General features: G+C 39.3%; 1 protein-coding gene across 1 annotated transcript in view; it reads right to left on the bottom strand.

Annotated features, from left to right (window-relative positions):
* LOC149081509 (uncharacterized) overlaps nucleotides 1–14,932 on the bottom strand; it is a 119,235-nt gene that overhangs the window by 11,015 nt on the left and 93,288 nt on the right. The window contains exons 41-44 of the mRNA XM_089238347.1: nucleotides 13,303–13,425; nucleotides 4,567–4,701; nucleotides 2,635–2,781; nucleotides 2,278–2,415 (exon numbers count right to left, since the gene is read on the bottom strand). Of these exons, the coding sequence (XP_089094473.1) occupies nucleotides 2,278–2,415; nucleotides 2,635–2,781; nucleotides 4,567–4,701; nucleotides 13,303–13,425 (543 nt within the window). The remainder of the gene's footprint in view (nucleotides 1–2,277; nucleotides 2,416–2,634; nucleotides 2,782–4,566; nucleotides 4,702–13,302; nucleotides 13,426–14,932) is intronic.

Genomic DNA, 14,932 nt, shown 5'->3' with positions numbered 1-14,932 from the left:
GCATCCTCTTCCCTCTCCCAACTTTAAAAACTTCTACAAATAAAATATGTACAGTAGAGACTCTCACTATAATCCGGCACATACCAGACGTAAGTTTCCAAAATTATAAAAAATTTTCATAATTACTTTTGAAAATAATTCCAGGTTTCTATTCGAATTTCGATCCTCAGATTTCGGACGTTTAGCTTGGAGTGGCGCTGCGTGGACTCAGGGAAGGATCGTGCACGCGCATTCCAATAGGTATAGAGTAATAATAGAATAAAGACCGCTACAGTTCTTCTTCCCGAATTAGTTCATTTGAACCAGTTCGCTCATGAACTACTTATCCTAATATACTTTATAACCTACTACATTACATCCAAAGCTGTGTAAAGGTGTTGAGCTCTAATTAATTACATCTTTATTCTACGTATCAATTTAAAAATATTTATTTTAATGTCAACTGCTTCAAAAAGATACGTAACTGATGCAAAAATGAGTTTGTAACTCAGATTTTTAGCACATAATTTGGAAATTATACAGAAAAAATATAATTACTCGTAAGCACACGCTCAGTATTCATTCATAGGAAATGTTTCGCAATATCGACAGCAGATGACGCTTCTGCAAACGGAACTAAATTCTATTGACGCAATGCGTTCGAATAAAGAAACCAAAACTTTACAAAAGGGAAATTCATGGCAAGCCTTGGAAGCGAAAACTTATCGTTTTTCGATTACAATCACTCCCCGACTTACAGACTTCCCGAGTTGTGAACCAAAATACGGTGGTCTCAGAAAATTCCAAGTTGTCCTTAGCGACGCTTGCCAAAATGTCTTCAATCAGACTCATCCTTATTTCCATATCTTGGTTGCAGAATTGTGCGAAAAAGTTGCAAAACATTTGTGCGAATAAAATTTACTCATTTAATATCGATTTTCTCAACCTCGGGCAGAATGTTCCTCTATGGACCTTGGAATATTCTGGGAACTGGGGGGGGGGGGGATTGCACAGTAGCTGTCCCGAATAGATTCTACATTTCCATGACATCAAATTGGTCAATGTTATCATATCGAAATAGTAATTTTATGGGAACTGAGGGTTGGTATCCCTCAATTATGACTGAACGTCATATTCTGACACTTCGTCGATTTTAAAAATGTCTTTAATGGCCGTTCAGCCCGATAATGGAATATTCTCCTCGAAAGCTCATTAGACGCATAAGGATCCAGCAACAATACTAGCGCCCGAGTGACGTAGTGTTATGATGCTCGTCTTCCACACAAAAGGTTACCGCAAGGTCCATGGGTTCGAATCAGAGGGAAGCACATCGGGGAAAATTTCTTTACCTACTAATTCTTAGGGCGACCATTTCCCTCCTAACTCCACTGGTTGGAAATGGCGATATGACTGGAGTTGGTATGCGGTACTATGACACCGGTACTTAACCCGCACATGCGACTCATAAACATTCTTGTGGGAAATTTCTTAAGAATTGCCCATGCCGCGGAAAGTGTGTGTGTGAGATCCTAACGTGTTTACGTTCTCAGAGTTGTACTTGCATAGTGACGGATTCGCATCGCGAGGTCCCGGGTTCGAACCCCACCGTTACCACAGTGGTGGTCGGCTGAAGTTGGTTTTCTGTGGTTCCGAACTTCGAGGAGCGACTGCGAGCTGATCCCCCCTTTTAACAGTCTCGCCAACAGACCTACAAACGGTACAAATGTAATTCAATCATTAAACTTCACTTCTGAAAATAGATGGCAGCACTGAAAAAAAATCAGACACAACACTAGATACGCATTCAGACTGTTAGGTAGACACACTTACTTACACTTCCCGCACAACTCACTAGGTAGTAAATTGCCCATAGATGGCAACAGACCTGAGTTGCGCTCGGTTTGCAAGAAAGAAAGAGTTATACTTGTTTCTTGTTATAATAGTGCTGCCATCGGTCTTCCATGTGTAAAAGGCAAAATGACTGAATTTCACATTACGTAAATGTTTCGTATCGTGTTGAAGGCCTTCCTGCTATCTGCGGCGAGACTTCTTTGAAATGGGAAACCGACCGACTCGTATTCGCTCCTCCGTAAGTTAAAAAATCGTAGAAATCCAACTTTAGGCCAACGAGGGGTTCAAACTTAGATGTTTGCGATGAGAGTCCAGCACGATGCTTACTCACACAACTGCCTCAGCTTCAACCTAGCTGTACTGGATGATGTTTGACGCTCGGCGTAGTAGCGAGTGAAAGACGCACAGATTCATTTATGAACTGCATAGTTTTTCAAAGATGCTTACCTAGCTTGCTGCAGTTGTTGTCAGGACCCATCGCAAAAGTCGGTGGACATTTACAGTCGATGCTGTTGTCGGGTAGCATCTGGCACACAGCGTATTTCTCGCTACAGTAATCCTGATACTTCTGCAGTTCGCATTTTTCTGAAAGTGAAAGAACGAAAATTAGAAATCGACTATTTATCATTAGGGTCCTAGAATCAACCCAATTTTTCAAGCTTTACACACACATTAAATTCAATTGAAACTGCTCTAATTTAACTGTTTTTCTATGGGCTCTATAAGAAAATTCAACGGGAATGGGTTCACAGGCGAGTGGTTTCTGTTACGATTCATCATTCCTTTTGCAGTTCAAAACCTTACCTCTGCACTCGCCGTTTCCATTCATCTCGTAACCATCTCTACAGACACATCTGTAGCCAGTGGAATTCAGATTGTAGTCCTCCTCACATAACGCATTCTTCTGCTCGCAAACGCTCGTCTTGTTACCTTCCGTGCACATCGTTATTCCTGGACGCATGGAAAATGAGAGAGAGATAAGAATAATGCACAGATTGCGACAAAATTTGAATGGCGTCATTACTGAATATTATCGCAAAAAAGAAAAAAAAAATCCCAGGCCATCCCTCTCCCAATGTGTTTGACATGGCAACATGACCCAATTCTGAAAAGCATCTTTTTTATGGCCTCTAAAGACTAGAACCACTGTGCTCAAATGCATACCAGTACGCTATCCTTCTGGCTCAAAGAAGGATAGTCTGCAGAGTAAGATAGTCTGCGAAGAAAGAGTTTGTAGAGTAACATAGTGTGCAGAGTAAGATGGTCTCTAAAGAGTAAGATGGTCTCTAAAGAGTAAGATGGTCTCTAAAGAGTAAGATGGTCTCTAAAGAGTAAGATGGTCTCTAAAGAGTAAGATGGTCTCTAAAGAGTAAGATGGTCTCTAAAGAGTAAGATGGTCTAAAGAGAGTAAGAGAGTCTCTAAAGAGTGAGATAGTCTGCAAAGAGGAATAGAAGGATAGTCTGCAAAGAATAATGGGATGGGAGGATAGTTTACAAAGAAGAATGGAAGGATAGTCTGCAAAGAAGGATAGAAAGATAGTCTGCAGAGTAAGATAGTCTGGGAAAAAGGATAGTCTGACAGTCTGCAAGAAGGGTAGTTAGTCTGCAGAGTGAGATATAGTCTCTAAAAAGTAATATAATTGTCAGAGTATGATATTTTGCAAAGAAAGATAGTCTATAGAGTAAGATAGTCTCTAAAGAAGGGTAGACTGTAGAGAAAGATTGCCCGCAAAAAAGAAGGGCAGTTATAGAGTCCCGACAGCATGTTTCGTCTAATGTTTGTGTAAATCGCAAAGAATTTTCACCTTCGTAATTGCAGTGCATCAAATGCTGCGGAATGAGAACCCCTTGCCTTCCAGGGTTCAGTCAAAATTCGGGGTGCGCGTTGATGCCATACCCTCCGATATTTCCGGGAAGACATTGGAAACAATTTTTTCATGCAGTGTCTACTGAGCACTTGAACTACCTTGTAAATTGACCGATGCTTCATCGACGCATCGCTTTAATTGCATTGTCAATGTCTGCTATTGGACTATGGGACACAGCTTTTTGAGTTGACCAGTACGCTGCTGCATGTCTGCCGTTATATCATTATATGACTGCCAAACTGCGGAATATTCGCAACCAATCTCTACCGATTGTCTTTGATTTGCATTTTCCACAAAACATCATAGGTAAATATTCATCAAGTCCTCTACCATGATTGATCGCTTAAATTAACTAGAAAATCAATATAATAATTTCAAGATAAGTTCTGCCTTCAAGGCCCAGATCAGGATGATGGAGGGGGAAGGGCATCCTTGGTGACATATGAAGCGACATAATTCGAACGAAAAATTTCAAAGCAGTTATGCGCTATAATCATACGAAAGGGGCATGCAAGCCAGTCAACAGGGAGTACTTGAGGCACGGAAGTTTGGGAACCAATACTCAATGCCGTCTTAACGCACAACCCGGGGACCTCGTATTAATGATATCTTGTCAAGAATTTCGATATTTAGCATGCTAGATTTGTTTGCAATCATTCATAGTCAGGCGGGGGCGTCACAAATATCAATCAATTTGCTCGGGGCATGATGCTCTTAACATGGCTCTGTCTGTACTTTGAAAATGACGGCGTTAAAATAAATTGGGGTGAACATCATTAAAATAAAAACAAAGAATAAAAGAAACTTTCTAACACTATTCATTAGAGCGAATAAATCTAAGTTAAATAAGAATAAAAGGGCTACCAACTTTCACACGTCACTTTGTCCTTCGATAACTTGTGAGTGATGCCATCGCATACGCAAACGAAGCCGTATTCTGAATCTGATGCACATTGATCATTTGGACAGAGGTTTTTCGGAAGTTGCTTGGCCTCGCACTTGTCTGGAAATAAATTAATTGAAGATAAATTAATTTTTTTTTAGCTTTTCTGTTGTATGTCTTGAAGGGCGGTGGTTGAGTCGGAAAAGTATGTTTTACAAATCTGAATAAAGCTATTAAATGGCAGCACGAAATATTTTTATTGGCTTATAAGTATAATACATAATTTTGATTTTTCAAAAGATACATATATATGTTACGGTAATGTGATAAATTGGGTTGTAATATATAATTATAAACGTCGCCTTGGCAAGTTTGATAAATTTATCACTTTTACCGGCGAATACGAACAATAAACCAAGTGTCATTGATAAATTTGATATATACTTGAAATTTATCGCCTTTGTCTGTAATTATGCATAATACCCTAATGCAGCGGTTCTCAACCTTTTTTGACTCGCTTTTCGGCATATAATTTCTATGGCGGAGCCCCGTAGACCTATTTTTTTACTTATTTAGCAAAATTACTGATTTATTTTTATTATTCTAAAGTAATTATAAATTTTTTTTCTTCAAATAACTGTTTTTTTATATTTTCCTGGAGTGGCCGCGGAGCCCTTGAGGAGCGCACAAGGAGCCCCAACGGCTCCGCGGAGCACCGGTTGAGAACCGCTGCAGTTGGGTGTAAAAGTAATCCGTGGACAATTTTGAAGATGCCTGTTTGTTTGTGTTGATGCTCACACATTTTGTTTTTTATAAAACGATGACGGATAACAGAAACTGACGGTTGAGCGAGTAACGGTTAATGAGAAATAAGAATAAGTGAAGGAGTGCTGAGCAAGTGAGTGGAAAAATAAGTAGGTGAGGGAGTGAGAGTTAGTGGTCGGGTGAGCAAGTAAGTAAATAGATGAGCGTGTGAAAGAGCAGGTGAGCAAGTGAGTGGGCAGGTGAGCGAGTGAGTGAGCTGGTGAGCACATGAACACTTTAGTGACTTACTAGCTTGTTCACTGGCTGATTCACCAACTCATTCGGTCCCTCACTCGCTCACATATTCACTCACTTGCTCAATCACTCGCTCATACATTCCTTCACTGGCTCACATATTCACTTACTTGCTCAATCGCTCAATCATACATTCATTCGCTCGCTCAATCACTCACTCACTCGTGACGGTCCGTGAAATTTTCATATTGGTGAATTGAGTGGCAAGATGAATTACTGTCGGCGAATTTTCCCATGAATCGAGGATATAAGATATTCTTCAATAATGACTGATTTGCATAATTTTTCAATATTACTTCAATATTTTCGCTCAATAAAAATCAATGATGCGCTGATTGCTAATCTCTCACGTGATTAACAGTGTTGATAAGTTTCGGTTTTACTCCACGTTGGAGAGAATGTGGCTATGGGTTAATATGTACAGGTCCTCTCCGTAAAAACTAGGTAATTAGCAGCGTAAGTGGTTAAATACTAGCAAGATGAATCGGATTAGCGGTCATTATGATTAGTTTTCGATGTTTTTCGTTAATGTACTGGATGAAAGAGTGATATCGTGTGTTATTGATACTTTAATGATGATGGTGATTGTGGCCCGGTTCAACGTTTGATGAGTTGATGGTACTCCGATTCTTTTTGGTTTTTATTGTGAGCCAATGATCGATGATTTCTCGTTAAGGTTTGGTTCCAGATTTTGATATCAAAAGTCCGTATACGAAATTGGTATGTTTAGTGATACCTCGGCTAACGAACGCTTCGACTTAGGAATTTTTCGGCTAACGAAGATTTCGACGCTGATGGGACAAAAAAAATTTGTCCGTAAAAGAAGGGTGATGAATCACAGTGGTTAAAAAAGCATAGTTTTTTTATACAGGGGGGAATTATTATTTGGTCGTAAAAGAGGGCTGTCCGTTATGAGAGGTTTTACTGCAAATACGGATTGGACTAACGAACATTCTAATGTAGGGGTGCACAACCTTGAATATATATATGTTACTGACAAAGGCTGAACCCGACCAGTTCGCGCGAAATGGTTAGAGATCCCTGGCCAAAGTCCGAAAGGATAAGGTGATTCGGGGTCATCACCATTTAGCATATTTCGTGATAATCATGTCCACGTTCGCTAATGGCAATCCCTGATGGCAATCATATCGCAGTCACAATGCGGTAATCTTTTTTTTTTTTTTCAAAATTCTACAGTCAGATATGACCGCTCTGACAGATTGCTGCTGTCAAAATTTGACAAAAAAAAACTATGTGTCTATATAATTATATATAAATAATTTTTTTCTCTCAAATTTCTTTTTTCTATCTCGTCACATGGAGCTAATCCAATACAGCTACTATATATCGCCACGTACCACACATTGGCGTGAAAAAATATAGATTTGGCGCCCACCGGACCGTTTTTCATCAGCACATCGAACTTTGGCCAAAACTCTCGTCCAATTCGCGAATTGGCTGCATTTCGGGCTTTGGTAGTAGCATACGTAAAATTTGAACATGTGACTCATAGTTCACGGGACATTCCGTATTTTTGACCGTCCGAACTTTTTGAAAAATGCCTCTTTTATTTTTCTCTATTTTCAACAAGGCTTAGTTGAAGTTTTGGAATCAATAATTAAGATTATTTGCATGGCATATAAATTATATGATTATTATGACTAATTATAATCACATAAATATATTCATCCCACACTATTGTGAAACATATACGTTGCTTTGGCGAATTACATTTTGATTTGCAGTAGCCATCATTTCCCGCCACCTGTGATTTTTCAGCAATTTTAGCGATAGCTGGCGATTTTAATTGCCTTTGACAATTTTTTTGTCTGTAACGGGCTTTTCTTGCCTTTGGCAATTATTTTTGGTTATTGTTGGTAACTTTACTTGCCTATGACAATTTTTTTCAGCTATAACTGGAAACTGTAGTTGTCTTTCATAACTTTTTCGACTGTAAATTTCAACTTTACTCGTTCGTCTTTGACAATTTTTTTTCGGCCATAAAGTGCAACTTAATTTGTCTTTGACAAATTTTTTCAGCTTTAAATGGCAACTTCACTTGTCTTTAACAATTCTTTTGGCTGTTACTGGCAACTTGACGACCTTTTTTTTGGCAATATCCCGTATTTTTTTTGTAAGAGAAATATGGTCATACTAGATATTTTTCGTGTTGTGCGTGTGTAGATACTTTTCAATCGGGACAACTTTCGCTGGCCAGATGGAAACCACTTGGAGTTCCACGGTTGTTACGACAACTCGGTTATAACGTCAATAAGTGGCGGTTGTAACTAATTCTCATAGAGAATAATGTTAACGGACTTTGCCTCTTTTATTTTTCTCTATTTCAACAAGGCTTAGTTGAAGTTTTGAAATCAATAATTGAGATTATTTACATGACTTATAAATTATATCATGGTAATTATGACTCAGTATGACTCTGACTAGCCTCTCACTGTGCAGGTCTGGGTTCGAATTCCGGTTCGGGCATGAATGTTCATTAACAAAGTCCCTGGACGGACGGATCATGATGATCCCTTGAGAATACGTGAGGATCACAAATATAATAATTTAATTCGTCGTTGTATCCGAGGTGGTTGCATTTTATCGATGCTATAAAAAAAGCAATGTTCATTAACATTATTCTTTATGGGAATGAGTACGAACAGTCAATAATTACAGCCGAGGTGTCGTTACAACCGAAGTCGTTATAATCGAGTTTGACTGTACGTTGGGAGTCACGCATATGCACACAACACGTTCTGCATGCACAAATTCCTTAGAAATTTCCCAGGGAAATGTTTACGAGATGCATGTGCGGTTAAGTAGTACGGTAAAACCCCTCTTAACGGGGGACACTCCACTGATGGAGTCACCCCTTTTTTACGGCCAATCAATATTTTCCCTTGGTGTAATAAAAGTATACCATTGAAATCGTTGATAAACGGTCACCCATTTTTTACGGACGAATTTTATTTTCGTCCCACCAGTGACCGCAAAAGAGAGGTTTTACTGTACTTAATCATCTCATTAATTACTCTAGTAAACAAATTAATACTTTCTAAATCTCTTAAGCTAAGCAAATGGGTGGCTTTACTTAATGGGCTGCTTTCCTTGGATCAACGTGGAGTGACTTCGGTTATAACTGGAGAAACCACGAGACACCCAGATTGCCGCAAAAATCAACGTAAGCACTTCGCCCCCCCCGGGGGGATGGTGGGGGGTAAACCGGGTATCTCAGGTAAAACCAGAATTTATTGATACGCCAAATTATTAAATGTAGTGCATCGTAATGAACATTATGTAAATCGAAGAATCAATTAAATCAAGTGAAAGTCAAAGTGCAACGGGCACCAATAATAAATTATAGGAAGTTGTGTAAAATCATATCACCGGAGCAATCAAAAGTTTGATCGATCAAGGATTACATGACAGAGGGGTGGAGCACCCCATTCCGCTCAGACAATTCCAACGGTACTTGTGTCCTCTTGTCTTAGCAGTCGTACTCATATGTAGTCCTCGACTCATCGGAGGAGTCAAAGAGACTTGGAGCAGTCGTCTGTCGCAGGGCGCAAGTGTATTCCAAGCGGAGACGTATGCAATCTTGAATGCGGTCATCTGGGCCTCGCAACAAAGCTCCCCGGTGGTCATACATTCAGATAGCGCTTCTTGCCTTCAAGCTATCTGCGATCCCCGCTCAACACATCAGGATATTCGTAGGATTCGACAGCTACTTTGCTCCCATCATTCGATTCGTATAATATGGGTTAAAGCTCACACAGGAATTGCAGGTAATGAGATGGCTGATCGTCTGGCCAAGGATGCCCACTAGTTCGACCACAGAGGAACAACACTTACTGCCACGCAGCCACGTCAAATACCAATTAAAGAGTGAGCTGTTGAGAAAGTGGCAAGCACAGTGAGATCATAACGTCCAGAAGGACGCATATAGAATCCAACGGCATGTTTGCTGGCATCCTTTCATTTGGTCGCGCGAAAAGATTATTATGGTTACAGAGCATGGTCCGTTTCCAGTATATTTAAAACGTTTTAAAAAGCCCAACAATAACAAGTGTCTTTGTGGTCAAGTCGGGACATTACAGCATTATCTGTGTTCCTGCCCGCACACTAAACAGTTCCATTTCGGCCACATTCCGGATAATGGAAAGCTTCTCATCTACTGAGAGCCAAGCGACGTTGCGCCTATCGACATTTTGTACTGACGAATGTCTAATCAACTTGTAAATTGAGATTATATTCCAGAGACAATCAATCTTAATTTGTCTTGGCGATACTACGATTTCAAATCAACTCTTTACTATAAGATGAGCGGGATCTGGCGGTTATACCTTTCGGAGTTCTTTAATTTCTTCCTCCGTATATTATGATACGTCCATTGACGAACATTGATTATATGTGAATTTATATGTGCAATCTATATGTAATATTTTTATTTATTATTCTGAAGATATTTAATAAAATTTCCAGACACACCCATCCTTCAGGAACGCTTCGATATCTCAATGAGATGGGAAGCGGGATGCGTTTGGTTTTCAAAGGTCAAAAAGTAGTCTTGAATGAAACGGTTTCTGTGCTCAGCTCTGCGAACCCTTAGCCCACCACCTCAAAACCCGGCACCATTGGCACAGTGACTCGAAACAACGAGCCAGTGATACCATTGCCACGACGATGTTGAGTGTAAGTGGCTGAGCAACTGACCTCCAAATGCAGAGAGGACGAACGCAAAGGGTTCGCTCACTCAAACTGCCGGGGGCCACGATGCTCGGTACCTCTCTGGTCCACAGAGCTAAGCCAAACTAACAGGGGAGAAAGAACGACGAACCACAAAAACATCAAACGAAGACATTGGGAACCCTTCCCAGAGCTACCTAACCGTGTCAATGCCCACGACCGAAACCCTAAAAACTGTGATTCTTACCTGAATCTAGATTAAGCCTCATACAGAGGCCTTCCTTCGAGGTTAGACGCAAACACGTCTTACCGGAATGGAATCTCCAACACGAATGATTTTCAACAGACGTTTCAACACCCTCCAAAATGTATTTTTAAAAGATTCCGTTGCTCAATAATGAGCGAGAAAGTAATTCATTTGTTGAAACACATTGTTATTCAACTATGGTAAGAGCGAATCACAGTGGTGCACAAACTGCTGTTTGACTCGAGGAGCCCTTTATGTATATAATTTTTATGGTGGAACCCTGTAGGTCTCTTTTTTTCATTTTATATATATCTATCAAATTTACTTATTTATTTTATTTTCCTTAAGTCACCGCGGAGCCCCTAAGAAGTGCTCACGGAGCACCGGTTGAGAACCGCTGCCCTAATGTAATTGGCAAATTTGACAAATAGGAAAAAAAATTTCAATTGATTCTTGTAGGTGTGACGAATACAGTCGGACACCGATATAATGATAACAAATTTTACGATTGTACCCCGATATAATGATGCAATACATGTATGAAACATCATATGCAGTCTATCATATAATGCAATTTATCGTGTTTACCAACGCTTGGGGATTATTCCTAATCGCCGCCTAAGAATGATAATTTTTTCACTTATTAAATTTAGCAACGATGGTTAGGTACTATGCATAATCACTGGTAAAAGTGATAGATCTAGGGAAATTCATCAAACTTACCAAAATGGCTGGTAAATATGCATAATAACCGTTTGTTATGTATAATAACCGCATTTACCGCATCACATTTACCGTAACATACATGTATATGATAAGGTAAATGTATATAATATATATATATATATATATATATATGATCAATAACCTGGATAGCATTTATAAACATTTCAGCTAATCATACTTTTCCCGAGGATGACGTCACTCTCCGCTATCCATACAAAGGTATTTAACAGCTGGCTTATGTGAAGATATATTTTTGGAAGGAGAAAAAAAATGCAACTGGCTCTTGCTGGGAATCGAACCCATGTCCTTTCACTTTCCGGGTGAATGCCCAAGACCACTAGACTACAGAGGCAACGAATATCTCAATCTTTCCTTGGGGCTCGTGTGCACTGAACGGGACCGTACATGTTCATTCATGGACTGATATTAGGAAAGACCTGAAAAAATCCCCCACCATCTTCAATTATATCCAACCAATCTCAAGGGAGCACTTTGAAAGGCAGAGGAACTCAAGTGTACTAGCATCTGTAAGAGAGCTGGTCGACTACAACTAAAACCCGCTTCAGAGGTTAAAATTCTTCAGGCCACAAAATGTGTTGCACGAGACATGGGCAGTGCGTTTGAGCTCGAACCATGTCACCTTTTTTTGTCTGTTAATCTTTATTACTATTATTTTTCCTTATAATATTCTACTAACTGATACTACTGTATAGTGTAACATTGTGTGGTGAAATGTACAATTGTACATAGTTGGTTTTTGTAATGTAGCCTTTAATGTAATCTGATTTAGCGCAGCGTATTTCATATTACCTGATCAAAGATTGTGCAATTGGTTTGGAAGTAAATGTATAATTTCAAATTCGTTGTAAAGGTTTAATAACTACAACACCAACTCTGGCTATATCGCTGTATTGAAATTTACTGCCATTAATGAGATGGGTTGGAAATGAAAGAGCTGTCTATCGGTGGTCGCCTCAAGCTCGTTAGGGAAAATATCTATATCTTCGGGTTTGAACCCGGGACCGTGACAGCATCTTACCACCACGCCGTTCAGGCCGTGGTTGTGCCTGTCGGGGGGAATGTAGCATGTATACAATTCAGTGTCATTTATTTTATCTTTTTTCCCCTAGTATGGTAATGATATATCACTCACATATTAAATACACAGGTGTAGCCCTCTTAATCGCCTGTGGCGTTGTTTCTGAATTGTGAATTACGTATTTTTTTATGTGTATAAGGAACCTCTTTTTTCCGAAAATTGGGTCCCAAAATTATAAAGGGTTTCTTACACATGGATAGTATTATGTTATATCTTTTTAACTTTTTTCTTCAAATTTTAAACCCCAGAAATCAGGGGGTTTCTTATAAAAGTTAAAATACGGTATATCTCTGATACCGTTGAAAAATGGATGCTCATGCCACTGGTATTGTGGCATGCAGATTGGAAAGTGATGTAATTGGCTCTGTCTGGTACACGTAGACCGTGTATAAACATTTTCTTGACATCCCATCCACACATCCGGGTTTTTTTTTGCTTCACAACTTATATAAGTTTAACTTATGTGGTGTTCCTCCCCACTTCCCACTCGAAGACATATTGCATGACTTGATTCACTGATCGAGAACCTGTTGTAGTTAAAAGGCTTGCGAGTTTCTGAACAAATGAACCAAAGTAAATCTCAGACGATGACTTTTACCTGGACCTATTTTGCCTTTCTACTCACTTCACAGCAACACAAACACGCACAAACTTGTCTTTACCCTCCCTCTTCATATCAAACAAGGGCAGTTAGTAAGTCGCCAGGCAGCCCTCCTCGGGCTAGTCAGTGACGGGGAAGCTAAATTAGGTAGGCAAATATTGTTTTCCTTTCACCCGGTTCTGATAAAATTGACAGTCCGTAATCCTCAGTGAACGACAGCGTCAGTCTGGTATACATTATAAATCACAATTTTGGTTAATTACGAAATTGCACTACGTATATTTCAAGAAATTTTCTCACCGACGCAAGTTCCATTCAGCACGACATGAGTAGCAGGACACACGCAAGTGAAATGCCCATCTTTCTGGATGCAAGTGCCTTGTTTGCCGCAATCCAAAGTGCAGTTCATCGTGGAGTTGGCTTCTGTTATAATGCAAAAATTATGTGCTATAAAATGCATGGAATCAGTTCGAAGATATAAATAAGAATTTCAACGATTTCAAAAAACATCCACACACACACATGTTCGCACATTTTCTCTCTATTACCAAGACCTTCACGAGTTTCCAACGAGGGAATTCATTAAGTATATAATAAAAATTATATTACGATAATTATGACTCTCTGAGGTCACAATAAAAATCTTAATCCTTGCTTTCAAAAATTTCATTGAGCCTCGTTGAAAATAAGTGTAAAAACGGGACATTTTGTAAAAAAAAAAAAAAAAAAAAAATTGGGACAACCGAAACGACACGGCAACGTCCCGGAAAATACTATTAATATGGTCGCTCTATATGAACTAGTTTTGGGCCCGCGAGAGTCAAAAATACCACATATCCGGCCCACGGACTGAAAAGGTTGTGCACACTTGTTTCTTTCGCACCGCATCATGGTATACACCAGGGATGCATTACCTTTTCAGTCCGTGGGCCAGATACGCGCTATTTCTGCCCGTTCTGGGTCAGAAACTTGTAAACATAGGATGACCATATGACTTGTAGTTGACAAGAAATTCCCGTAATTTTGGCCGTCAAAACGTTTTCATGAAAAATGTTGTTTTTCCCCTAATTTTCAAATCAAACATCAAAATTAAATGCATTTTTTTCCCATTTGAATGACATTTTATGAAGCCAAATAACGTTATGCCAATTTTCTAATTTCATGGGGAACTATTGGCGCCCTCTATGGGTCAAACAGAGAACAAAAAGAAAATGAAATAATTGAATGTGCTGAAGCCAGATTGAACATTACAAAGCCATAAATCCAGCTTTTAATGAATTTCAACTTGTTTCATTGATTTTTACATGTTTTTATTCAATAAAAACAATATGTTTACAGTGGTTAGTATGTATTTACAAGGAAATTTTATATCTGATTAGGCGAGGCCGACTGTATTGCCTCATTCTGTCACTGAAACTAATTTGGCAATGATTCCTTAATACTCCAAATGGCACAATTGAATTCACAGTTCGTACATTCGAATCCCATTATAGTAAAATTCTCGTTTTAACGAATCCTTCAGATAAGTTTAAAACATGGAATTCCTTTATAACGAAATTTCATTTTAACGAAGTGATTTCTCCGGTCTCTTGGAGTTCGCTATAACGGGATTCGACTGTAATATAAATGTCGTAGAAAAATTAAATTCTTTTAAACAAATGCCGCGTCTCTTCCTTCGTAAAAGTAGGTTCCCATTAAATGGGATCCGGAAATTTCGCCCCGGGGGAAGTTTCGTTTCCGGTTCATTTCACCCGCCTTGACCGTATAAGTGACTGTGTGAGCGACCATATGAGTGAGTCAGTTATTGCATAAATGACCAAGTGAGTGCTTAACCGTATAAATGACCAAGTTAGTGACCATATAAGTGCGAGTGACTGTATGGTTGAGTGAATGATCAAGTGAGTGACCAAGTGAATGACTAGATGAGTGA

The sequence above is a fragment of the Pholcus phalangioides genome, unplaced genomic scaffold, assembly GCF_987345545.1.
Source record: "Pholcus phalangioides strain wild (caught in Gottingen) unplaced genomic scaffold, Ppha-v1.0 ptg000010l_1, whole genome shotgun sequence".
Taxonomy (NCBI): Eukaryota; Metazoa; Arthropoda; class Arachnida; order Araneae; family Pholcidae; genus Pholcus; species Pholcus phalangioides.
The sequence above is the reverse complement of the archived record's forward strand: the minus strand, read 5'-3'. Positions and strand labels throughout refer to the sequence as shown.